Raw genomic sequence first — 25,193 nt, 5'->3', positions numbered from 1 at the left:
GATCACAATCGAGGTTACTCCAGGTCATAGGGGTCATTTGAGGACACAGAGGTTACTTGAGGTCCTTTGAGAATTTTTTTGTTTCTCCAGGGGTTACTTCAGGTCATTTGAGACCCTGCTCAGGGTAATTTTGAGGTCACAATCGGGGTTACTCTAGGTCATAGGGGTCATGAGAGGTCACAATTGAGGTTACTTGAGGTCACAGGGGTTACTTGAGGTCATTTGAGTATTTTAAAATTTATTTCATAATTTAGTTTATTTTCCTTAAAATCTTTCCTTGAGTTAGTATGGGATGACTTGAACAAGAAGCTCAGTCCGCAGAGACTCTGCCTGTGGCCTTTGGTGTCCTTAACATCCAGCCAAGACAGCAGGACACGAGTGGACATCCCACGCTCAGGTCAGGGTCTCCACCCTCCTCAGGGCCCCCCTCCTAACGAGGGGGCCCATGCGGGACCCCTCCCAGCCTGGGACCCCTCCTGAGGAGGGCCTGCCCTGACCCTGGTGTGATGCGGGGACAGCCCAGGGCGGGCAGTGTGGGGCCGTGTTGGCATCTGCAAGGGGGGACCGCCCCAGAGCGGGCCCCGACCCTTTTGAACCAAGACAGGGGCGCCGGCTCCGGACCTCGGGGCTTTATTGTGCGGCACCCCGAACCTCGTGACTGCGGGGACACACACAGGGACAGAGACAGACGGGGGGACACGGGAGAGAGAGAGGGACAAGGGAGAGATAGGGGGATAAGGAAAGGGGACAGAAGAGGGGAAGGGAAAGGGGACAGGATAGGACGAAGGGAGGAGAAAAGCAAGGCAAGGCAAGGAGTAGGGGGTCGAGGTGCATAGAGGGGCAGGGAGAGGAGGGAATGGGGAACTAGGAAGGAAAGCGGTAAGAGGTAGGAGGAGGAGGAGAAAAGAGGGACAGAGAGGACCTCACTTGGGCTCCGCCTGGGGAGCCCATAGCAGCTGCATGCAGCATTTTCCGCGCTGGGGTCAAAATGGCGTCTGAGGCGGTTTCCGGAATTTAAATGCCCTCGGCCCCGCTCCGCGCAGTCGCTCTGGAGACCCGCGCACCGGCGCACGCGCTCTGCTGTCCCGAGCTACGCACGCGCTCTCTGGCACCGCCTCGAACTCCGTGGCATCGCCCCTCACACCTGTGCCGGCCCCGCCCCCCGCACCGCTGTCCCGCGGCCACGCGGAGGCGCCGTGCTCGCACCGCGCTCCGTGTCCGCCAGAAGACGCCCTGTGGGGTCCCGGCCCCACACGGCGGCGCCTCGTCCGCACCGGGGAACGGCCGCGATCCCGCACCCGGCAGCGCCCCGTGCCCGCGGCCATCCCGGGCCCGAAACCGATCCCGGGCCCGCTGCCGCCTCCATCCTCCCGACGGAGGAGAGGCGGCACCGCCCGGGACCTCGGCAGACCCCAGCAGTGCTCGGCATCCGGACCTCCGGCCGCCGTCGCGGTCCCGCTGGCGCATCCCGTGCCCGCACTCTGTGGCCCCGCCCCCCCGTACCGCTGTCCCGGGACCCTCGCTCGGCGCTGTGTGAGCCCCGGCCCCGTGTAGCGGGGACCGCTCGGAGCCCGGAGCGCTGCGGCGGGGCCGCGACTGGGGACGGGGCTGTGAGACCGAGTCCTGCCGGTGCCCGCTCGCGGGGCGGGGCTGCCTCTGCCCCGGCGGGAGGGTTGCGGCTCTCGGCCGGACTGGGCTTGAGACTGGGCTGAGGACTGGGCAAAGCCCAGCCTGGACTCGATGCCCGCTCCTGCTACGATGCCGGGACGAGGTTGACCGTAAGCGGGCGATGGAGCCCACAGCCGGAGCCGGGATGGGGCGTTCGGGTCCTGCCGGGGTCTGCCGAGGGGTCCCGGGCGGTGCCACCCCTCCCTCGTCGGGAGGATCGAGGCGGCATCGGGATCTGGATCGGGCCCGGGGCCCCGCAGGGCGCCCTCTGGCGGACACAGAGCGCGGTGCGAGCGCGGCGCCCCCGCCGGGGATCCGCGCACGGTGCCCCGAGCCCGCTCGCGGAGAGCCGGGGCTCTGCCGGGAGAACGGCGGCAGCAGCGGTGTTTTGCGGGTGCCCCCGGTGTTCTGGAAGCCAGAGCGGCCGCCTGTGTGTTCCTCCACGTGCCCGTCCTCGGGCGGCTCCACGAGCGCCCCTGGCCTAGGAGGTGGCACTGACCGTGCGCTCCCAGCTCTGCCTTCAGCATTTCCTGCCCTTCGTGCCTTGGGAGCTTAGGGGGTTTCAAACAGCGGCTTTTTCCCTGCCACCAATAAGGTGCGGCTCATCTGACAGCTGCCAGGCGAGATCTGATCCCCTCCTTCCTCTCCCTCAATTTTCCCGCACATCACACTCTCCAATGGCAAAACTTCTGTTTTTCAAAATCCCGTCAAAATATTTAATCTTTATTTCCATTCGGGGAAGGTCCTACCTGGGATGGAAATGTCTAAAAGAAGAGGGAACAAAAATGCCAAAACCAGATGCTGCCACGTGAGTGAAAGCAGGGAAAGCCTCGGGATGCCCAAGGTTTGTTTTATTGTCACGTCTGAAGCCTCTGCTGATGGCCAGTGCCACCCTTATTTCCCCCGAGGCACCCCACAGGGCTGCCAGGATGTTGCCAGAATTGTATCTTTGGGGCCCCAATCCCCTCACAGCATTAAATGGCTCCATCCTGGGCACTTCTTCCAAGGAAGCAGCAATTGCACATGAAACTTTGATGGCCACTGAGAAACAAGAGAGACCTGTGATAAAAAACCTTTTTTTAAAGAATAAGATCAACAATTTCTCCACAGCAGTTGAGCAGCTTCAATATGCATATGACACAGCATCTAATTCCATCTCCAGATTTGATCTTGGCAAAAGGAAGAGTCACCTGCCCCCAGCATATATATTTAGTACACAAAACAATGTCAAGAAACCCACTTTTAATAAATATCTGCAGTTCTCACTCCTATAGACAAGTACTTTACAGCGCCGTGCCGAGGAGAGCGCAGCCAGCTGGACTGGGACAAGGTGGGGGTGGACATAAATTAATTATTGCAGTCGGATGCGCCGTGGGCAGGGAGGTCTGGAGCTGATCCACGCTGGAAATATAACTATCTCTCACACCTCAAAATCCACCTTGAAACTGCTTTCAACACCAGCCTTTGGAATGCTTATAGGGCAGAACTTGATGGCCGGCAGCTGGCACTGGAACAATACAGGAAAACAGTTGTGGGACAGCACACAACTCTTACAATAATGCTGCTTTCCTGCATTTACCCAACAGGTGCAGTGGTGCTCATGCAACGACGTCTGTTTCCAGGGAGACACGAGTCCTGAGGGTTCATTCGGTCTGTGGCAGGTGTCTCATTGAGTGTCCATGCCTGGTCCTGCCTGCAGTGAGGCATTTCCTACCATGGGGGTGTTCAGAGCTCAGAACCACAGGGCTGCTGAGGTTAGGGCTAACTTCTGTGCCCAGAGCTGGACGGAGCCCTCAGCGACTCCCACTCACTGCCAGGAAGGTTCCTTTAGTGCTTCCTCTGCGTGTCCCAGCCAGCCAGGGAAGGAGGGGTGGGAGGAGGCTGGGAGCACCAGAAAGTGAACCAGCACTTCTTGTCCTTTGTATTTACAGGGGACGACCCGTGCCCTGCCCGGGGCACGCAGCACGCTCTGCAGAGTCCAGAGGTCAGGAAGTCGCACACTGAGTGCCAAGCAGCCCCTTTCCATGGCTGTCCTGCACAGGACTTCCTGCTCATCGTTCCACAGGGGCGGCCCTCGGAGGCCATCGCTTACCTGTGCGTCCCTCGCTCTTCCCGGAGGTCCTGGCTGGCACAGGAGCCCCCGCTGGCACCAGAGGCAGAGCCGCGGCCGGCACCGGGGCACTACCGGAGCTGAGGCTGCTGCTGTTGGCAGGGGACTGGTGCAGGAGAACCAGTGGCCGGGAAGTCTTGCTGGGCACGGGAGCTCTCCAGTGCGGAACGCCGGCACCTCGGGGCTCGGGGCTGGATGGGGGGGTGCGCCGCTCAGCCTGCTGTGCTTCCCAAGGCAGCTGGCTTGGAGAGCTGCTCCCGGGCAGGAGGTGCGCCGGGGCGGGCACCGCAGGCGTGGGCACCGTTGGGGCCCTGGGCAGGCTGCCTGGATCCAGGAGGGCTGCATCCCCCTCGCTGCCAGCCCCGCCGGGCGCTGGGAAGCTGCTGCTTCGCCGGCTGCACGACTCGCAGCACAGCTTGTGGTAGCCAGGGATGGAGCAGTATCGGGCCAGCACTTCCATCTGGCAGAAGATGGACTTGTCTCCCAGGCAGGGCTCATCTGTAAAACACATGTCCCAGGGATGGGAACCCACTGATGGGCACTTGGGAAACATTGGCACGTGGCATTTTTAGAGGAGCACAGACAGCAATTCCCAGTGCCAACCTCCCACAGCTCCCCCGCACACTGGCTATGTCCTACCCACCCCAAATGCCTTCCCTTCCAGCCTGAGAGGACATCATCCATCAGCAGCATTAAAGCCAAGGCAAGCTTCCTTCACAGAAATCAAATCCCAAGCAATAGCCCTCAGAGATGCCTTAAAGTAAAAAACTAGAGTAAGATGAAGTTTTGTTCAGATTAGGTTTGATGTTTTTCAGGAAGCAAATGGATCTGTAGAACCGATGGAAAGCTGTAACAGTGGGTCACACCTGAGGTGCCCCCAAGGCAGGGATTTGCATCCCTTTGCTCAGGAAAAAGAACTTCCAGAGGATCTTCTGGAAGGTTTGAACCAAAATCAGCTTTCTGCAGGGAAAGATGTCCTCACCTAGGCACAGGGGCTGCCTCACCATGGGCTGAAAGCACATCCAGCCACCGCCTTCTCCAGCTTTAAAATATCCACTGGAGCCTGAGCTCAGAGTGGGTGAGAATCAGCTCAATTCCAAGGAACTCAGTAAAATACCCGACATGGTCACCACTGGGGCTGAGGGATGAGGGTTATAAATAGCAAATCCTATGGAATATAGACATGTCCTTGTCCTGATCCTGCTGAGCTTCCTCAGAACCCTTGCTGGTTCCTGACAAACCTGGGGTAAAAGCAGCAGCTCTGCCTGGGAATACCCATGCTCCATGAGGCACTGTGAGGCTATCCCAGTCTCAGTGTGGAATTCTGGGCTAGAGGTACAATTCCTTTTGCCTCACCATAGTGACAGTGACCCTCATTTGGTCCTGTCCTCTCATGGATCATTTTGGAGCATCCATTTGTGCTGGTTCAGATTCCACGACTCCACCCACAGTGTGGAGATTTGGGGTTATGCTTCTCCAGTTCCAGCAGATTGACTGCTTTTCCTACCAGCTCCTGAGCAGTGTCAGGGCCACCACGAGGGAGTTAAAACCCCAATAAACCCCAAGTCCTACAGAATGAATAATCCAAAGGAAGAAATCCATTGTTGTCATAAAAAGCTTCAAAATCTGTTAAAAATTCTGTGAAAATAATGTAACAGATTCCCAGGAACCTCATTAATGCTCTTGGTTCCACATTTGTGTATTTTTATTCCCTCACTTGGCAGCTTGCAGAACTTACCTGGGATTTAGAGGTCAAGCAGGGTTTGTTTTGAATTGACCTTCACCTCTGGCCCCAGTCTGTGCCAACACGACTTGGGCCAATGTGGTTAAACCTTGTGTGAGCACATGTACAGGACAGACCCCAGTGTGCGGAGCTGTGACATCCTGAGACTGCTGGACTGAACACGGGAGAAAAAGCTGCCCTCTGTGTGTGACCCCTCTGCCAGCACGGTGCTCCCCAGGGAGGAATCATGCCCCCCCAGCAGCCATTGCAGCGTTCTCTTACCATCACAGGGAGAGAGTTTGCAAGCCCTCACGGATTCTGGCCGTTCCCCCTCACAGCGGTCCCCGGCGCGGCACAGCACCTGTCGGCTCTCCGTCCCCTCCCCGCACGTCACCGAGCACTGCCGGACACAGAGGACACAGCTCAGGGCATCCTGTGGCACAGCACTCGGCACAAGTTCCCATGTGCCAGCCACGGCTTCTGGGACAGGCCGGTGCTGCCCACCTGGGACCAGGGCCCGGCTTTCCATGGTGCGGGGCAGGGTGCCCGGTTGCAGGAGCGCCGGCTCTCGGGGCGATCCCCGCTGCAGAACTTGGCAGGGACCGAGCGGTTGGTGCCGTCTGCAAGGGGCTGGAGGCAGCGCACCGTGCGGAGCTGGTAGCCAGAATTCCCACACGTCTTGGTGCAGTGCTCCCACTCATCTGCTGCCCAGCTGGGAAGGGAAATGGAGTCAGACACCTTCAACTGTTAACCCTCTTGTCCTGCTGTGGCTGCCTCATCCCTGGACCCAGCTCATCTAGTGGAAAAATTCCTTCCCCCATGGCAAGGGGCTGGAAAGAGATGAGCTTTAAGGTGCCTCCCAACCCCATGATTTTATATATAAAAATACATATATAAATATAAATAATAAATATAAATAAATTAAATACTATAAATATAAATAAATATATATACCACAACCACCCAATCAGATTAGTACCCATGCTTACAAAGGTACAAACTCCCCTCCACATTCAGGAACTGCAGGCTGGCAAGCTGTCAGCATGCCCTCAGATTCATCCCACCTCATCTGGCTGGGGCTACCCCTGTCTGAAGGAGCAATCCCTGCTCTCACACTCACAGGGGCTCTGTGCACTCCTGCAGGTTGCACATCCTACGGATGGGCTTTGGCTTTTTGCTGCCTTCGCAGAAGCTTCGATGAACCATCTTGTTGTCGCTCTTCCTGCGGCACCCGTACTTGGTGTACTGGAACCCTGGGAAACACATCAGGGGAATTGGGAGAATCGGGTCCTTGTTAGAATGCTTGGCTTCAATAGGGTTTTCTGGCCTAGTAAATGGGTTTACAGGACAGGTATTTTGGAATTTGCATTCCCTATTATTTGCTTAAGAGCCATGGACAGACCATGAGTACAGGAAATGCTCAGGAGCATCAATGCCTGAGTTTGGGCTTCCAAAGTAGCTTTGGGGTTTGAATTTAAACACCAAAAGAAGCCTTTTTTTTCCTAGGCTGCAAGTGTGACACCTGGGAACAATCACGTACTTCAGGTATTTTAAGCCTGAGCCTTAAAATAACAAACCAGTGTTAAAAAAGGGAAGCCAGTAATATAAATCATTCCCTTCCCTTTTTTGGCAGTTTTGTTACAGGTGCTCATCCCCGGCTTACCTCCACTGCAGGGCTTGGAGCACTGGGACCAGCTCTTCAAGGCCCACTCGAAGGTGTCCGTGTCCTCCCGCAGCACGTTGTTGCTGTGGATGGTTGGCACCGAATCCTCGTGGATGATGTACCTGTAGGTCAGGCTGGATCGGGTGTCGTTCTCCCGAGGAATGATCTGGGAATAAGCAAACATAAACCCAGCACTGGTACAGATTCCTCTGCTAAGTACAGGCACCGAGGTCTGGCTCTGAATGGTCCCTCAGGCTGAGCTCAGCGCGTCACCCACCAGCACCACCACGGCATCATGCAGGGGCCCGTCCGTGTGCAGCGTTTCCGTGTTGTCCTCGATGCTGTACTCCCACTGCACACCCAGATCGATGAAGGACCGGGACCTGGCCTCCTCCCCTTTGCCATTCAGGATATAGTGTCCTGTAGCCTGGTTCTTGATTGCTGGGAGGAGTGAGAGCAGAGCCTGTCGTGCCTCCCCCGCACTGGCAGCAATCGGGGTGGCACGGGGAGGGGTATTTCCATCAGATTATGAAAACAACAGATCTTCATCACATTTTACTTTGCCCTGTGCACACAGGTTAGGGTGTCCCAGATGCTAAAATCTGTAAGTAATGCTAAAATCTGTAAGTGAAGAGCTGAGGAATAGGAGCCTTGTGAAACTGCCTGGGTTTGGGCTTCCACAGCACACCTCAACAGCCAGGTACAGTGGGGATTGTGATGATGATGATGATGATGCTTCAATTAGAAGCCAATGCATTAAGAGCTGGGATCACAGAATGCTTTGGATTGGAAGGGACCTAAAAGATCATTCAGTTCCAAGACCCATTGTTCTTTCATACAGCTTTTTGCAATGCACCATAGGAATAATTAAAAGATACTGAATTAGATTCACCCTGGCAGTTCCCACGTTCATGTGAGTCATCACAATCCTTGGTTAGTACACATGCAAATTGGGGTCACTTTAACATTTTGGAGAATTCAAACGAGCAGATGTTTGCTGAGCCGTAGGACTGCAGGATTAAGCCCTGACCATGCAATTTGGAAAGCCCACATTTACCCAACCCCTTCACTGGATTCTCTCATCCCTCAGATTCTCTCGCCTGAGTCCCCTGTGCTTCTCAAACTTGAGCAGAAAAACACTTACCAAGAAAGTGAGGAGAGGCCTCATCTTCTTGGATAAACACATGTCGAGCCCCGGGAGGGATATCAAACATCTTAAGGTACCCTTTGGCAGGTGCAGGGTCAGTGGAGGCAGCAGGAAGGGAAAGAGAAAGGAACAGCCATGGTCAGGAGTGCAGGGCATGCCCAGCTCTGCTTGCAGGAGAGGGCATCCAGCAGTCATGGATGAGCAGGGTGGGGCAGGCCCTCCCCGGGCTCTTCTCCTCCAGGGAGAGAAGGGACACCAGTTACAGAGGGATTTGCCACTTCCCACATGGGATCAGTTTAATATTTATGGCCATGCTGCTCCAAGCAGGATCTATCAGGCAATTCAGGCACAGAGATGTTTCCTGTGTTCCTCAGCACAAGCACAAGTCTTTCTCACTACTTTCCCAAATCAGTCCTCAGCCAGGTTGTTGGACTGGAACTTACTGACTGCCCTTTCAGATGGACATGTCTGCAGTGAAAGTTAAAAGCTGTTCCCAAATAAAAATGTTCTTAGTTTCAATTTCAATTATTTACCAGTGCAATTCACAGGTAATTAGTGTAAAATTAAGGAAGCACTGCCATTAGGAAGACTAGAATCCTTTCTAGGGATCAAGATTTAATCAAGAGCCCCCTAAGTTCTCTGAGTGCATGGCATTTTCATGTTCCTGTTATTTTCTTTTAACAACTGCAGATTCAATTAACCAAAATCACTGGATTCTGGGACTACTGGATGTACTGGCAGTCCGTCCTGCTCCTGAGAAAATCCAAGTGAAGGAACAGAAGAGCTGGGAATAGGGAAGATCACAGGTCTGGCTGAGCAGTGCCTGTGCCCAACAGCATTTCCAATCTTTTCCCCATTGCCTTTAGAGCACAGGGAACATCACGATTCTGCCTGCTTTGGCATTACCTGTCTGTGTCTACAGGAAGATAGGAACTGCCATTCCCAGGGATGCCTCTCTCCTGACAAGCCTTGCACTTACTCAGAACGTTTTGAGCCTCCTTTGTCCCAGAAAGGGAAACACTGTGAGCTCCTCTGGGTAAGGGAAGGGCTCCTCTGGTCTTCCCTTAAACAGAACACCTGGATTTAGTGTCCTGAGAGCTGAGTCTGGCCATTCCACTGACTGGGTGTCACCCAGATGCTCTTTACAAGCAAAAGATGTAAATTACATAATAGACAAATGCATTTACAACAGATTTGGACACTCTGGGCAAGACAACCAGTCCATGGAAGTCAGACAATCCAGGCAGGATTTTGAGTTGGGTACTTGCAGAAACTGTTTTCTAGAACCTCGAATTCTTTTTGAGCACCTCTTGCTGCATGTTTCCCTGTAGAAAGAGGTCTATTAGCGTTCTTAATGACCAGGTACCCAGGCTAGGGAAAATCTATCAGCATTCCCTGAACACCTCCATCACCTCCATATCCATCCACAATCAGGGGCTGATGGACAGCAGCTTATCCTGAACAGGCTCAGAGATGGGCCTCATGGGATGGTGTTACACCCATTATTCCCAAGGTTTCAATGATTATGGCATTATCTCACGTGTGTGAGTGTCCCACAAACCCCAGAGGCAGCAGGAGCCCCAGCCAGCTGCAGGCAGCTGTTATTCCTACCGAGCTTTTTGGGAGTGCGGGTGTAAGTCCCCTTCACGGTCCGGCAGTGGGAGTTGTCCCCGCCACACACCCCGCACTGGTCCTCAGTTTTGCTGGAGCCAATCTCCTTGTCACAGCCCACTTTCTGCAGAAAAAAAGAGCAAGACTGGATATTAGGAGGGAATTCTTTCCTGTAACAGTGCTGAGGCCCCGGCACAGGTGTCTCAGGGAAGCTGTGGCTGCCCCAGCCCTGGAAGTGATCAAGGCCAGGTTGGATGGGGCTTGGGTCAACCAGGGCTAGTGGAAGGAAATGGCAGTGGGGTGGAACTGATGGTCTTTAGGTTCCCTTTCAGCCAAAACCAGTCTGGGATTCTATGATAAGGCACAATGAGGGGAAGACAAGCAGAGCATTTCCCTGGAACAGGTCTGTGCTGGTCTCTAATTTAATTTACATCTCAAGGAATCACAGGAACACAATGCTGCAAATAGGGAATTCAGAGACATCTGCAAAGCCTCTCTCTGCCCGTGAGCTGTCCCCAGAGTGTCCCCAGAGCAGGTGCCACTCACCACGCATTCCCCACGGACACAGATGCTGTAGGGATCCCTGTAGGAGCAGCGAGTCCCGTCGTGCACTGGCTGCTTCATGTGAGCCACATCCCCCGTTTCTCGGGACTGGCAGTACAGGTGACATCTCTTGGGAGCTGTGGAGCCAGGGAAAACAAAGGGCTGCAGGGAGGACAGTGATCCGGATGTGTTCCCAACAGCTGTCCCACCGATGGAGCGAGGAGTGAGAAGGGACAGGCAGGTTTGGGGGTGAGCATGGCGGCAGAGCAGGGGAATGGGGTGGTTTGGGAAGGAACGCATGCATTGTGGGGAATCCTCTGGGGAAAATGGGCATTTTGGGGGAAAATTGGGAAATTTGGGCAGAAACATGGGGATTTAGGGCAAAACTGGTGGTTTTGAGACACAATGTGGCCATTTGGGGTAAGAAGGATCCATTTTAGGGATAAACAAGCAATTTGAAGTAATAAAGGCAAATTTTAGGGCTAAACTAGGGGCCTGGGGGGAAATGGGGGATTTTAGGGCAAGACTTGTGATTTTGAGACACAATTCTGCAACTTCGGAGCAAAAATGTCAACTTTAAGGATAAAAGGGCATGTCTGGGGGGAAAATTGGGGTTTGGCAGTAAAAAAGGCAAATTTGGGTCAGAGTAGGGAAAATGCAGGTTAAAACCAGGGATTTAGGGCAAGTTTGCTATTTTTTACACATAATGTGTTGATTTAGGGTCAAAACTGCCAATTTTAGGGATAAATAAGAGACAAATGGATTGTTTGGGGCTAAAATGCAAAAAACTTGAGTCAGAGCAGGGAATTTGGGTATTAAAGTCTGGATTTAAGGCAAAACTACTGATTTTCAGACATAACAGACAGACGGATGGGGAGGAACCAACTCATTTGCTTTTCTGGGAGTTCTGGGCCTGCCACTGAGATATCCAGGCCAAGGGGAATGGCTTCAAACCCTTTCAAGAGTCACTAAAGGCCCAGAGCAGGACGCACGGTCGGGGTGCTCGTAGGGCAGCCAGTGGTGTCGGCTGCCCTGGAACTCGAAGTGGGAATTGCGCTGCTGGCACTGCTGTGCCCTGAAGTCCTCCAAGTGCTTCGGACACTCCTCGGTGCTGCACAGCTGGAACTCAAAATTCACCCCGGCACAATCGTCACCTCCATTGATGGGCCTGGGAGAAGAAAATATTCCAGAGATTTTCATCAGGGAGAAATAGAAATTGTTCCCTCTGACGGTGCTGAGGCCCTGGCACAGGTTGCCCCATCCCTGGAAGTGTCCAAGGCCAAGCTGGACAGGGCTTGGAGCAACCTTGGATATCACAAGGTGTCCCTGCCCATGGCAGGAGGGGGAATGGAATGGGCTTTAAGGTCCCTTCCAGCCCAGCCCAGTCTGGGATTCTGTAATTCTATGGAATTCTTGGATTTTCCACAAATGATCCCATTTCGAGAGGCTTGAACAGAATGTCCACCCAAAACCCAAATGACATTTCAAGTGGCCCCTCTGAGGATGCCCAGGTAGGTGCAGCGCTCACACCTACATTGGGTTGTTGCACTGGCGTGTGCGGAAGCGAACCCCAGTTCCACAGGTCCGCGAGCAGGAGCCAAACTTGGTCCAGGCTCCCCAGTGTCCATCCTGCTTCAGCTGGTTGGTGTTCTTCCACATGCAGTGACCCTTGTAGCACCACTGAGGGAATCGGGGCAGCAAACAGGTGAGAACAGACTAAATCCCCAAATCAAATGTATAAGCACTGGACAGCAATATTTTGCTGCTGCCTGGGGCACATTCAGATTGTACAAGTGGCTCTCCTGTATTTCAAAATAAAGGGAATTTGCTAAAAAAACCCAGGTATCTGAGTATAACTTTATAATTGAAAATGGATTGGCAGCAGGACACCCACTAATAGGGATATTAAAGGGAAAAATCAGGCACTAATCCTCAGTCTACACAAACATTTACGACAGGTTGTCTGGACAGTGAGTTCTGAGCAGCCATCCCACAGTAACAGCATCATCTGCTTCCCTGAATTCCTAAAGGCACTTGAAGGAAACTTTGCAGATGAGACCAGAAAACCTAACAAAGAGGCCACAGAACAGGTTGCACCTCAGCTGGAATCTCTATGTCCAAAATGTGCTAGGGCAAACCTTGTACAGCTCCCAGAATATCCCACTGGGAAAGCACAGCTTTCCCCATGGTCTCACTTCACCCCAGGCATGCCAGGCAATTCCCTGCTCCCCTCTGTGCCCTTCAGCCCAAATCAGGTAACTGTTGGCTTTTCCCCAAGACAAACAGAGTGCCAGACTCACTTTTCCTGGGGCACACTCGGTGCCATCAAGGGGAGGCCCTTTCTTGGTCTTGCAGAAGTAGGGGTTATCGGGGTGGCTGCACCACAGCTGCTTGCACGGATCGAAGGTTCGGAACTGAAAAACACAGAGAGACCAAATGCAGAACATGAGATGGCTTGTACTTTTTGGATAAGTAAATACTCTTGTATTTTGTTTATAATTTATTTGTAACTGTTATTTTATTTATACTTTTTGGATAAGGATCCAACCCACTCCGTAGATTCCATCTCACACACCCTAATGAGCCTGGCATCTTCAGGGCAGTGATTATTTCTTGCATCCCCCAGCCCTGGGCTAGTGAAAAGAGGAAAGAAGACACCCAGAAGTGGGACAAAAGGAAGATTTTTTTTCCCCTTTTCTTTCTTGGGATTGCTCTCACCAGTGTGTGCCACAGAGACCATGCTACCACTCATTTTCCCATTACTCCACAGGACCCAGAGGACTGAGTTTCCCCCATAAATATCCCTCTGCTCTTTACAGATCTCTAAATACTGCATTAACTTCTCTCCAATGATTATGGCACTGCAGCTCTCCCACCAGGCCACACCCCCTTGCTGTGTCTGGACGTACAGCTGTGCACATCCTGTAGCCCACACCAAAGTCGAACCGGCACTGCTCATCCATGGAATAGTTGATGCCTGGCAGCTCAGGAAGCTTGGGCCAGTCATGCTCAAAGGGGTCGTCGAGAAGACAGTCATAAGAGCTATGGAAAGAGACACAGAAAAAAATACTGTGAGAAGATGTATACTCTTAATTCCTGCCCCATCCCTGGAACTGTCCAAGGCCAGGCCGGCTGGTGCTTGGAGCAACCTGGTCTAGTGGAAGGGGTTCCTGTTCATGGCAGGGGCTTTGGAATGAGATGAGCTTTAAGGTCCCTTCCAACCCAAACAAATCTGGGATTCTGTGACAATCTGAGGCCTATTCCAAGTCCCAGTGGAGTTAGAGGGGTCTTTCCACAGACTTTTCACCCCAAGTGGATGGGCTATGGACCAGTCCCGTGTGAGGACACAGCCTTCATGGGTCAGAGCTTTTCTAACAGAGCTTTGAAGGGAAAGAGGGTCTGAAAAACGAGGGATCAGAGCCTGGCTGCACCAGGGAGGCCTTACTGGATGTATCTCCTGAGCTCCTGGCCACTGCAGCGGGACCAGTGGTAGCGGTGGAAGGCGGCCTGCACCAAGGGGGCCATGACACTGCCCATCGCCGTCTCGTCCCCACACCTGTTCCCTTGCCCATCGTGCTCCATGCCCAGCCTGCAACAAAGAACTCCCCTCAGAGCTACTGCAAAAACAACTGTACGGAAACAGCTCTGGAAGAGGTACCAAATCTGACCCACCACCAGCACAGGTGGTTGAGGAGAAGGCAATGAAGGACACTCAAGCCAGCTCCTGTCGCCACTGCCTGGACCTCCCAGGTCTCTTCCTGACCTTTCCCTCACCCCAGAGAAAACAAGTTCACCCTGCCTCCCCTTCCTCCCTTCCTTCCCCCACTTATCTCTCTCTCTCTTCAACCACTACTGCATTCCCAGGGGATTGGAAATAAAATCAGGACAGCTTCCACAGAGCCACCAAATCCAACACCCTTGGAGCAAGCAGGAGGTGCAGCACAGCATTTTGGTGTCATCTGATGGTAAAAGTGGTACTTACACATGCCCAGTCTCATGAGCAACAACAAAGGCTGATGAAAACCCGTCCTCATGGTTGAGGGTGCAGCTCCGGACCGGGTGGCACATGCCCGTCACAGGAGCATACCCTACAGAGAGACATCAGGGCTGAGTCTTGTGCTCAGCACTTGGATTTTAAATGAGAACCCCCAGAAAACTTCCTCAGGAAAAGCTAACATTACTCTAAGGCCAGGGCAGCCTGCCTGGCTCCTCATCCTGACCGGTGCCTGCTCTGACACATGCCAAACTTTGGGAGTTTCTGCCCACTGTCATTAGTTCCCTGAAGCCAAAGGATGGATGCAGGTGTCAGAGTGGCTGGGTGTCAATATATGGAAATCTGGGGTGAAAGATGCAATAAAATAAAGGGAGTGGAATGCCACGTGCATTGAGGTTCCCAGTGATCCCTGCACATGCAGGAGTTTGAAGAGAGTTAAGAAGTATTTATTTACAACTCTCAAGAAAGAAAATCAATCTGTGGTTGGATATTAATGGCAAGGACTCATGGCAAGGTCTCCTTGCTTTTGAAACCACTTGCAGAATGAATAAGGCAGGGAGCTCAAAATGCAATTCCCAATTTTTCCTCTTTTCTGGCAGATGCCAGCCAAGAAACACCGAGCCCAGAGCTCTGCTCTGGGTCAGCTGCATTACCTTGCATACCAGCGGGCCCAAAATCTTGCCTGGTTAAGAAGATGGCATGGTCGTGGTGCTCGGCGTGGCTGGGGTCCGGCTTCTGCTGCTGATAGGCCCAGCGGCACACGTTCTCCAGGCTGCGCGAGGGGTTCCCCCTTTCGATCAGGCTGATGGACTGAGAGAGCCACACCTTACACCCAGCTGCTCCCAGAGGCAGCCTGTTCAGCAAGGTCTGGATTTTCTGCCCGGGGGAGGAGGGGGGAGAAGTGGCTTGCTCACCTTGGCGTACCCCAACATGATCATTCGGACCAGCACGACATTGATGTGAACGCCCAGGGACTCGTCATGGTAAATTTCGTTCACCTGAAGGAAAAAAGAGGAAATATTAAGAAGAAAGAAAAACCCGCTGATGATACCAAGGGAACTTCCAAGGTCATGGAGATGTTTTTTCAAGTGCCTGTACCACTACAGTCCTCAGAAGAGGATTCAAGTCTCAGATCATTTGCTCAGTGGAAAGCGTAGATTCACTTCCTGTCATCACATACCCCCTCTTCACATGGCACTTTGGGAAGCAAGTGTCAAACCTCCTCTCATGTTTCATGGATCAGAGCTCAAAGAAAAGGGGATTGGGGAAAAGACTTCAAGTACAAACCCCGCAAATCACATAATCCCAGACTGGTTTGGGCTGGAAGGCACCTTAAAGCTCATCTCATTCCACCCCTCTGCCATGGCCAGGAACCCCTTCCACTAGACCAGGCTGCTCCAAGCTTTGTCCAACCTGGCCTGGAGCACTTCCAGTGCTTCTTGTTTTGAAGAGTATTTTTTTCAGGAGCAACTTATACTGCTGCCCTACTTTTTTGAGATCAGTTAGAATTCTGTAGTCACTTCTGTACTAAAAAGAGGCTTTGTGGAAGGGAAGTTAGAAAAACAGAATTATGCAGATGGGCCAAAAGTTGTCCTTCTTGAGGCCCTTCCCTGTGTCTGGGAAGGTGAGAAATGTCCTGGCACCAGTGTGTGAAACATCTGCAGTTCCTCAATGAAGCTCCTCATTCCCCTAAAAACAAAATAAATATTATATTATGGGCAACTGGTGAGAAATAAACACCTCTGTTCAGAGGTTCATGGGTTTGAGCAGGACTTAGAGGGTTGTTTTATTTTTCAGTCAGGCTAAACAGAATTTCCCCTCAGGGAAAAAGGTCACTGGGAGCTGTCCAGACTGTGGGCCCTGGCATGACGATTTCAGCCCATGGTTTAAACCTGAAATCCCTGAGGCTGAGAGCAGAGTCAGCAGGGCAGTGGGACAGAGAATGAGCACAGAGCTCAGACTGCCTGTCCTGTGAAGCAATCATCCCAAAGGTCAGGTATTCCTCTTTTATTTTCTCCTCATCAATGAAAGAGCATTGCTCCCAAAGAGCTGAGCCAGGATAAGTGTTCACAACTTCCCTTGTGCCAGTAGACAACAGGGGAGCTTTCTAGACACTGGAATGACTTCCCTGGAGATGAAAAGGACCCTGGAGTTGACCTTAAATTTCAAGTCTTCATGATTTCCCCATAGCTCCCATTTTATCCCATTCTCTGGATGGCTCTGGGCAGAAGGGTGTCAGCTCGCTCTGCCTTTGGCCCCAGCAGATGGAGCCACAGGCATGTGAAAAACATGGAAGTGGTCTGGGCCATGGATCAGCCCTGCTGCTCACTGAAAAGGTTTCAAAACCAAAAGGACAATATTCTGCAGTAATGTGTAATGGAAATTTAATGTTGATGTTCCATGGTGTATGTGGGAAAAAGGAGATGAATCTCTGAGTGATGTTCTAGAAAACATCACATTGGTTGGGTTAAATTTGATACAGGAATAATTTTTTTCCTCTCAGATTCTAAGTTCTCAAATTTAGAAGCTCTGAAAACCCAAGGAATCATTTTTAAATTATTCCAGGAATAAAAGAGTGTGAAATAGATAACAATCATTCCTAAAGCCATAAAATCATTATTAATGGGAATCATTATGGGAATAATTAGTCCCTCATCCTCATCCTTAAGAGATTGTTTTCATTTCCTGTAAAACCTTATGCTGCCACAGTTTCTAAGACATATCTACTGGTATTACCAGAAGGTCTTCTCTGTCAGAGAGCCATTGAGGGTTTAGAACCCCTTTTCCTCTAGATATTTATGCTTTAATCAGTTTTTCTCCAGAACTGTGCTGTGGGAGAAGCTCAGAATTACTACAAATGGATTAAGTTTACTTTTTTCCCTTACTATTTTTCAACTATTTCCTCATTATTGGAAATACCCTCGAATGTGCCCTAGGAAGGAAACTACTGCGAAAAAGATGAATTAAAGTACATCTTAAAACCAGAAAAGCTTCTCCAGCAGCAGTCAGAATGATCCCATTGCTGTTTTTCCCAAACCTGGCACTCCTACAAGAGCTTCCATCAGCTCCCAAAGGATACTCACGATGTTCATGAGGGTCAGCAGGTAGTTTTGGACGTGCTCCTTGCCGTGGAATCGGACCACAGAGTCGTCCACCCCCAGCAGCACCTCGATGTTGTGGTCGCTGTCCCCCGCGTGGCGGCGGCGCCGCAGGCTCTCGTTCAGCTGCTGCTCCATGCGGCTGTGCAGGGAACTCAGCGCACCGAGGCCAGCCAGGAGGGACTCTGCAAGGACAGACTGCCATCAGTGGAGCCATAACTCCTGCCCTATCCCTGCAAGTGCTCAAGGAAGGGCTGCATGGGGCTTGGAGGAACCTGCTCTAGTGGAAGGTGTCCCTGCCCCTGGCAGGGGGTTGGAAACGGGTGGTCTTTAAGGTCTCTTCCAACCCAACCCGTTCTGTGATTCCACTATATGACCAATGGAATTCCAGCTCCATTTCAGAAACATCCTCCCACAAAGCATCCTTGCCTGCAGAGTCACCACGTCTCTGGATAAGATACATCAGGAATCCTGAAAAATTATTCTTGTGGTGTAGGGCTGGGAGAAATCACCAGAAAACCAAGTGAAAAATTCATTCAACCACATGGGTCTGTAAATGTCCATGGTTCTTATTCCACACACAAAATCCAAAGCTGTTACTTCCACTTAGGGCAGTAGAACAAAACATTGCCAGGGATTTTTGACAGGTAAAACCTCACAGCTGCAGGATACTTGGCTCCTCCCAAATCCATACCAGTACTCCAGCAATCTCTGAGCAATGAACATCAGTGAGGAACATCTCGTGGTGCACACAGTGAGCTGCACGCTCTGGTTCCTGTGTCCCTGTGACAGTCAGGAGCACCCCTGTTCCCCCACTCTTCCCAAAAACATACAGGGAGCTCCCTGCTCCACAAACCCAGCTAGAGCAAGCAGCATGCAGTGGATGGAGAGGAGAGAACACTCCTGCTTTGCACTCATGCTGTATCAGGGTACTTTCCCCTACGACAGCAAACTTCCAGTCCTTCTCCTCTGGCTGGAATTCATGAATGCCACGGCTGCAAGTCCACAAACCAGCCCTTCCTGTGTCTTCAGGCACTCTCAAGTATGCCAACCCCAGGGCAGCACAACAGTGGGAAAATCATACACCCACTCCAATTCCAAAAACCGCTCCAGCTGGCACAGCTGCCAAGCACAGCATCCAAGGGAAACCCAGCTGGAACACTGTCACATTGTGGTGCCCACGGTGCCAACTTCCCATAGCTTGCAGTGCCCAGCCCACAAAACACCGTGTCACATGAGGGGTTTATCTGTTCTCCAGTCTGTTTTCCATAATGCAGCACTTCAGAGCAAGCAGCCAGGCTCAACCCCAGCTTACAGGTACTGCCCACTGCTGTTTCAGAGGGTGCAGTCTGCACCCGTGGCCAAGCGCTTAACAGAACATGTGGGATCTAAGTCCATAGGGCCCAACTGCTCCCCCAGCACTGCCAAGGCCACCACTAAACCATGTCCCCAAGTGCCACATCCACACAGCTTTTAAATCCCTCTAGGGATGGAAAACCCATCGCTGCCCTGGGCAGCCTGTGTCAGGGCCAGACAACCCTTTCTGTAAGAAATTTTCCCTAATGTCCAACCTAAACCTTTCCTGGCACATCTTGAGGCATTTCCTCTTGTCTGATCACTTGTTACTTGGGAGAAAGATAACACATGGGGCAACAGTGAAGAAGCACACAGAACCAGTCTGGCTGTTTGGGGATTTGAGCTAGACAGACTAATCCATCCTAATCTCATTCTGGAATTAGCTGGTTTGTTACCTCTTCCTTTTTTAATTTGCTAGTCACCTGCACCACTTACATCCCAACCTTACCTGTAGGAGCAGAGCAGCCCGTGCTCCTGTGCCATGAGAAATGGCTATTCTGGGTTACAGCAGGTGTTTGTCCTGGAGTGTGACTGTAAAATAATGGAATTACAGCTCTTTCCCTGCTATTGAATAAAGCTGTGATCTGCCCAAATCTCATTTCATCAACACTGTTATCACCCAACCCTCCTAAACCCTCCTAAAACAACCCTCCTGTGCACCTAAAGAGAACTCTTAGCATCACTCACATGGGAGATTCTTATCATCTTATTTTATATTGTAAAATACATGGGCTGAACTCTGTGCTAGTGATAGAACCATTCCTTAAAAATGTATGTATATACACCTTACATCCATCCATCCATCCATCCATCCATCCATCCATCCATCCATCCATCCATCATGTTCCTCCCATATGTTCACTAGCTCCATTGCCTAATTTAGCCTTTTTCTGAATAAAGCAAGGAAAAGTATCTAGGGAAGATCCACACCTTCACTAATTCAAAATGAAACTAATGAGAAATCAGTGTGGAACCCACTGAGATCAATCTAAGTCCCTTTCCAAAGAGTGTTTTAATGTACAAAATGTCCTCAGGGACAGACGTGTTCTGCAGCTACTAAAAAATTCTGTTCTGCTATTCCCAAAGTAAGGAAACTAGGCCAGTCCATCCCATCACCACCTCCTGAGCCTTATTTTGAAGTGTGCCTTTTGAAAAAGCAGCGAAGAGAAAAAGAATCATTTTGTTCAAACACACATTCCAGACAGTTCCAACATAACTCCCAGTGATTTCCACACAAAGTGTCCACACGCAACATTTCTGTGGTGCTGCTGGTACTGCCTGACTGGGAGGGGTCAGCAAGAGAAACCACCCAGGTCAGCAGGGTGAAGACACGATGACAGGATGTTCTCATTAGGGTCTGGGATAGGCTGCAACTCGTGTACTCTGATTTATTAGGTCCTTAAAAACAAAACCCTGGCAAGTTACACATTCCCTCTTATCTTTTCTTGAAGAATTGCCTGAAATTGCCTTTTCCTCCAGAAGTGTCAAATGACTTTCTACCACCACCACAACAGTTTTGTGGCATGAAAAGAATGTGTCCTGTCCTAAGGTCCCTGTCCCAAACCCCCTTCCCATGTGGAGCACTGACACTGGGACTTGCAGTCTTGACTCCACGATTTGGATCCTTAATGCTGTCACTGTCTCTGTAGAAGAGTTTGTTGTTTGCTTAACTGCTGCCAAAACTTCTGCTTGTTTGTTTTTGGGGGCTGAGGGAAGAGTTTGTCTCTGCAGCAACCCCAACTGAGCCAGCTGGCTATAAAAATACACAGCTTTACTTGATGTTTTCCTGTATGTCCAAGGCTATATCCATGAGGTGCTTCCAGAAGCCCCTGCAGCGTGTCTCTCTGGGATATCTCACAATAAATAAATATTATCTATGAACTTTTGATAACACAAAGCCAGCCAGCTCTGCTGCTGCAGAAACACAGTGCAGTTACACAAAAGAGAACATCGGATTTAACATTTCCCTCAGGGCAGGTGGGAGAAATCACTTGAGCATTTACAAAAACCAAACCAGAAAAGCTCAGAACAGCCTGCAAGTCAGTCAGGTTACAAAAAACCCTTCTGACGATTGAGTCCAACTGTTCACCCATCACCCTGATGTGGTCCATCACATGAGGATGGAAGTGCTGCTGCACCTGTGAGCCTTGGCATGTGGCAGAGAAGGCTTGGTGCTGGTGTCACTCTCATAAAGGTGTCTTGGTGTCAGAGGAGGTGTTAGCAGAAGACAAAGACACTGAAGAATTTACTAATGGAAATAAAAATGCCAGCAACCAGGTTCAGCCACAGCTCCACTTTCACAACAGTTTCATCACACTAAGGAATGAAGGAAAGGGAGAAACAAGTTCTTGTGACTTCACACACACAGACCTCCTGAGATGACTAAGCTTGGAGAACTACCTCTGTTTATGTTCCCTTCCAGTGGGACCTCTGCAGTGACAGTGACTGGCAGAATGACAAACAAAGGATTAAAGGAAGGTCTGAATCCCCAGGCTGCAGGATTAGTCACAAAATGCAGGAACTCCATGGGCCACAAAAACAGACCCCATCTCACTCTGTTCTGACGCTTAAAAGAGCAAAGGAAACATCCTGGAGTGCTGACTGCCTCCATGAAATATGTGCTTCTCTGGTACCTGAGCAGCTCCAGCTGCAGGGTGATTCTGGGAAGGATGGAAGATTTCCTGCACTCTATTCCTTGTTCTGACATCACAGGAAGGCTCTTCCCTTCCACACACCACCAGCAAAAACAGCTCCTAGCCCTCATTTGCACCAGGGCTCGATGCCAGCCCCACACTCAGGGAGCCACGTAGAAATGCATAATCCTCTGTGTATTTGAATTATGCTTAGAGCCAACTCAGGATAAATTTTTCCAATAGAAAAGGCTGGAATTTTACCCTGTAATTTTCTTGTCATCACTTCCCTCCCTGGCATGAAGCTTTCTAGGACTGCAGGTTATCCTTACCTGGCAGCAAACACACACAGAACAAAGCCAGAACTGAAGGAAACTATAATTAACCAGGCCTGAATTTAGGTCAACTATTAACTGTTCTTTTTCCATCCCATGACAAGAAACAAACAGCAAAGAGGAATGCCAGCCTGTTCCAGAGCTCTCAGTGCTGAAGGACACGCCTGACACACTCCCTGGACAGCCTGCAACAGCTCTGCACTCACCTGATTTGTGGTGAAAGTGCTTTTGAATCCATGGAAATTTAGTAGGGGTGGAACTGTTGCTGTGAGGCTCTAACACACAATCAAAAGAAGAGGAGTAAAGCTCAGGATCAAACTGAACTTGTCTGGAATAAAGACATTGCCCTCTAATAATCCAAAGCTGAGGGAGGGCACAGGACAAGCAGACGAGAAGCCACAGAGGCTGCTCCCTGCACAGCCCCTTGCTTGGCCACCACTAATAGCAGATCACAGCTCCAGGCTGGCTTAACTCGGCCTCAGGACTTGCCCGGCCTTGCCCTGCCTCATCTGCTCTGCACCTTATTTTTAGCTGGGCTTTAGCCCTAACAGCCAACTCAGCCAATAGGTAGTTATCCTGGAACACTAACCACGTCTCCTGGAATTCCTGTTTTCCCAGGAGCAAGACATCCCCCCATTCCTCATTTCTTTAATTAATTGTCTCTCTCTCTATATATAGCAAGAATTCCATCATAATTTTATTTTGGAGGTACAGGTGATTTTGTGGTTAGTTTTGTTTGTGGATTTTTTTTTAGAACAGGTTAAAAATATATATTTACTACATGACATTATTTAAAAAACTTAATTATGGGTAGAGCTGGAGTCTGGCTTTGACCCTGAATTTTGAAGTATGAAAATGTATTAAAAACAGTCTCTTGACAATTCCAGGTCTTTTACCAAGACATTATTACATGGTGTCACTCTTCCTTCACTTTAGCAACTTACACATGTAGCTCAGAGACTTTAATAGCAGTAAACTGAATTTTTCTACTTTAATCCCAGGAGAACATTCTGTTGGGTAAAGGCCAGGATTTTTTTGGACATTTGAGGAAGACTTGAGCATTTGGGTCTGGCATTTTAGGAGACCTGAGAGACACCTTCTGCTGGTGCTTACACAGAAACAGATGACATGGAGAGGCCTGTGGGTCACATATTGGACACAATAAACCAAGCAAAGCTATCCCTTTTTCACACCACACCAAGTTCTTTGATTCAATATCAATGGTGCGCTTCAAACACAGCTGCAATAAAAGGTGAAAAATAAAAAGAAAAGAAGTCCCAGTTTGCAAAATCATCATCTGTATCAATGTCCGAAAGTATGGAAAAAGCATCTGCAGAGGCTCTGAAATTTGGTTTGCAGATGAGAAAAAGTAAGTCAGCAAAAATGAGCAGCCTGGCCCACTGCTGAGGTGCACACACCTGGGGTACCTGGGCTGCTGGAACCAAAGCCAGTTTGGATATGGGAGGGCTTGATTTTACAGCTCAGAGTGGCCAGGCTTTAATCCCAAAGTTTCCAGCTCTGAACAGCATTGAATCCATGACTTTCCAGTCAGACACTCACCTAGGAACATGAGAGAGCTCTGCATTAACAACCTTAAAAGCACTCATGCCTTCGTGTACCATTACATCAACCCAAAAATCACTTTTACTTCCCAAAGGAGTACTCTTAAAGCATCCTTGGATTCCTAACTAGAATAATGCACTGTAAAAGGATAGAGCAATCCAGAAAGAGGGGTATCCACTACATTCTGAAAGCACAGGTTGCATTCATAATTTATCTGCTAATTCAGAACTTATTCAGAACAAATGCTGGATGGCCTGAGCTGTCTACATTTTTGGGAAGCTTCCCTGAGATCCCAACAGGCTTCACAGGCATTCCAGGGTCTAAACTCTTTAAGCAGGTATTTTCAGCACCAGAGCACTACTGTGAGCTTCCAGTGCTGGAGGAAGTTGCTTTGGCAGAGATGCACTCCCCCCAGTGCTCATGAACGAAGTCATTATCTCTCACTCCTTACTCCTTGGCATCTGACCCAGCTTCTGCCAGCTGGCTGAAAGCACAGCAGGAGCCAAGCTTCCTATTTCACAGACCCATGGAATGGTTTGGCTTGGAAGGGAGCTTGAAGCCCATCTCCTTCTGCTTCCTGGCCACGGCAGGAACATCTTCTACTAGACCAGGCTGTCCAAGCCCCATCCAGCCTGGCTTGGACACTTCCAGGGATGGGGCAGCCACAGCTTCCAGGGAAAAGACAGTAAGTGAATATTCAGTGGCAAAGACTGAGGCAAATGGGAGCAGTTTCCACAGTGAGGGCACTAACTACTCCTTGGGTTGCTCATTTTTTTGGGATAAAGGCAGAGCTGTGTTTACATGCAGCTGCTTGTTTTTAAAAGTTGTGTAAGGAATGTGTTCCTAAACATGTGGGACCTTTTGCTGCCACAGGAACCGTGCAAGAGGACACAGCCTGGCTGGTGATCCTCTGCAGGCCCAGCCACAGCCCTTGGCAAGGGCTCAGCAAGCAGCCCGCTGCCCACTGCCAACAGCAATTACCCTCTGATCACCGCTTGATCTGCCCTAAGCCTCTGGGAGTCAGCAAAGCCTGAACACTGTCCAGACACAGCAGTGGGACACCGGGACACAGCCCAGCTCCCTTAGCAGGGGATTATTCTGAGCAGGGAGCTGGCCTTGCTCACACAGCACACACACACCATCCTCCCCAGCCCCTGGGAATGAGGGATGGAGCTTGAGAGCTGCTGAGGAAGGACTTGTACAATGCACAATGTGATACTTCACCTAAATATCCTAAACGTGGCACTGCTGCAGCCCCACGAAGTATGCAAAATCCCTGCATTGGAGGCCTGCTGCTCTTATCCATGCCAAGGGGAAAGCTCTCCCACCAGGAACTATGCAAGGGGAAATCTCAGCAAAGAATCTCTGTCCTTTTCCAGGACAGGTTTGCTCTCTCCTGCCTGTGGAGAAGCCAAAGAGCCTGTCTCTGAAGGGCAGAACTGCTGTCCAGCTGGAGAGCAGAGCCACGAGCAGCTGAGGCAGCTAAGCTTTTCCATTGCAGTGATGACCAGCAGTGAAAACACATTGTAAAAATCCAAGGGGAGAACGCCAGTGGGGACAAGGTGGGGCACAGCAACACTCTTTTTGCTACTACAAAAATGCTGAAGGACACTGTGGTGGCAACAGTGGAAAAAGCAGAGGCACTTTAAATGTTTCCTTCTGTAAATGAAAAAGACACAAACACGCTTGTCACTGACTTGCTCCAAGTTCTCCTGAACCTCTGAGAGTCAGAGGAGACCACTACCACAACAA

General features: G+C 50.7%; 1 protein-coding gene across 3 annotated transcripts in view; it reads right to left on the bottom strand.

Moving 5' to 3' along the window:
* ADAMTS3 (ADAM metallopeptidase with thrombospondin type 1 motif 3) overlaps positions 1 to 25,193 on the bottom strand; it is a 70,181-nt gene that overhangs the window by 11,497 nt on the left and 33,491 nt on the right. The window contains exons 5-22 of one of the 3 annotated variants that reach the window (XM_071431210.1): positions 17,543 to 17,742; positions 15,374 to 15,457; positions 15,113 to 15,269; positions 14,448 to 14,553; positions 13,911 to 14,054; positions 13,375 to 13,507; positions 12,766 to 12,879; positions 12,000 to 12,145; positions 11,458 to 11,633; positions 10,469 to 10,602; positions 9,923 to 10,046; positions 8,309 to 8,389; positions 7,442 to 7,605; positions 7,165 to 7,330; positions 6,622 to 6,754; positions 6,006 to 6,213; positions 5,784 to 5,901; positions 2,478 to 4,276 (exon numbers count right to left, since the gene is read on the bottom strand). In XM_071431210.1, coding sequence (XP_071287311.1) covers positions 3,720 to 4,276; positions 5,784 to 5,901; positions 6,006 to 6,213; positions 6,622 to 6,754; positions 7,165 to 7,330; positions 7,442 to 7,605; positions 8,309 to 8,389; positions 9,923 to 10,046; positions 10,469 to 10,602; positions 11,458 to 11,633; positions 12,000 to 12,145; positions 12,766 to 12,879; positions 13,375 to 13,507; positions 13,911 to 14,054; positions 14,448 to 14,553; positions 15,113 to 15,269; positions 15,374 to 15,457; positions 17,543 to 17,742 — 2,945 coding nt within the window. In that variant the 3' untranslated portion in view covers positions 2,478 to 3,719. Of the gene's footprint in view, positions 1 to 2,477; positions 4,277 to 5,186; positions 5,677 to 5,783; positions 5,902 to 6,005; positions 6,214 to 6,621; positions 6,755 to 7,164; positions 7,331 to 7,441; positions 7,606 to 8,308; positions 8,390 to 9,922; positions 10,047 to 10,468; positions 10,603 to 11,457; positions 11,634 to 11,999; positions 12,146 to 12,765; positions 12,880 to 13,374; positions 13,508 to 13,910; positions 14,055 to 14,447; positions 14,554 to 15,112; positions 15,270 to 15,373; positions 15,458 to 17,542; positions 17,743 to 25,193 lie in introns of those variants that run through there. The other 2 variants (XM_071431211.1, XM_071431212.1) reach the window with 2 other exon arrangements.

The sequence above is a fragment of the Agelaius tricolor genome, unplaced genomic scaffold, assembly GCF_023055355.1.
Source record: "Agelaius tricolor isolate 1412-34295 unplaced genomic scaffold, bAgeTri1.0.p SCAF_8, whole genome shotgun sequence".
Lineage (NCBI taxonomy): Eukaryota > Metazoa > Chordata > Aves > Passeriformes > Icteridae > Agelaius > Agelaius tricolor.
Note: the sequence above shows the minus strand (reverse complement) of the source record. Positions and strands in the feature narration are given on the sequence as shown.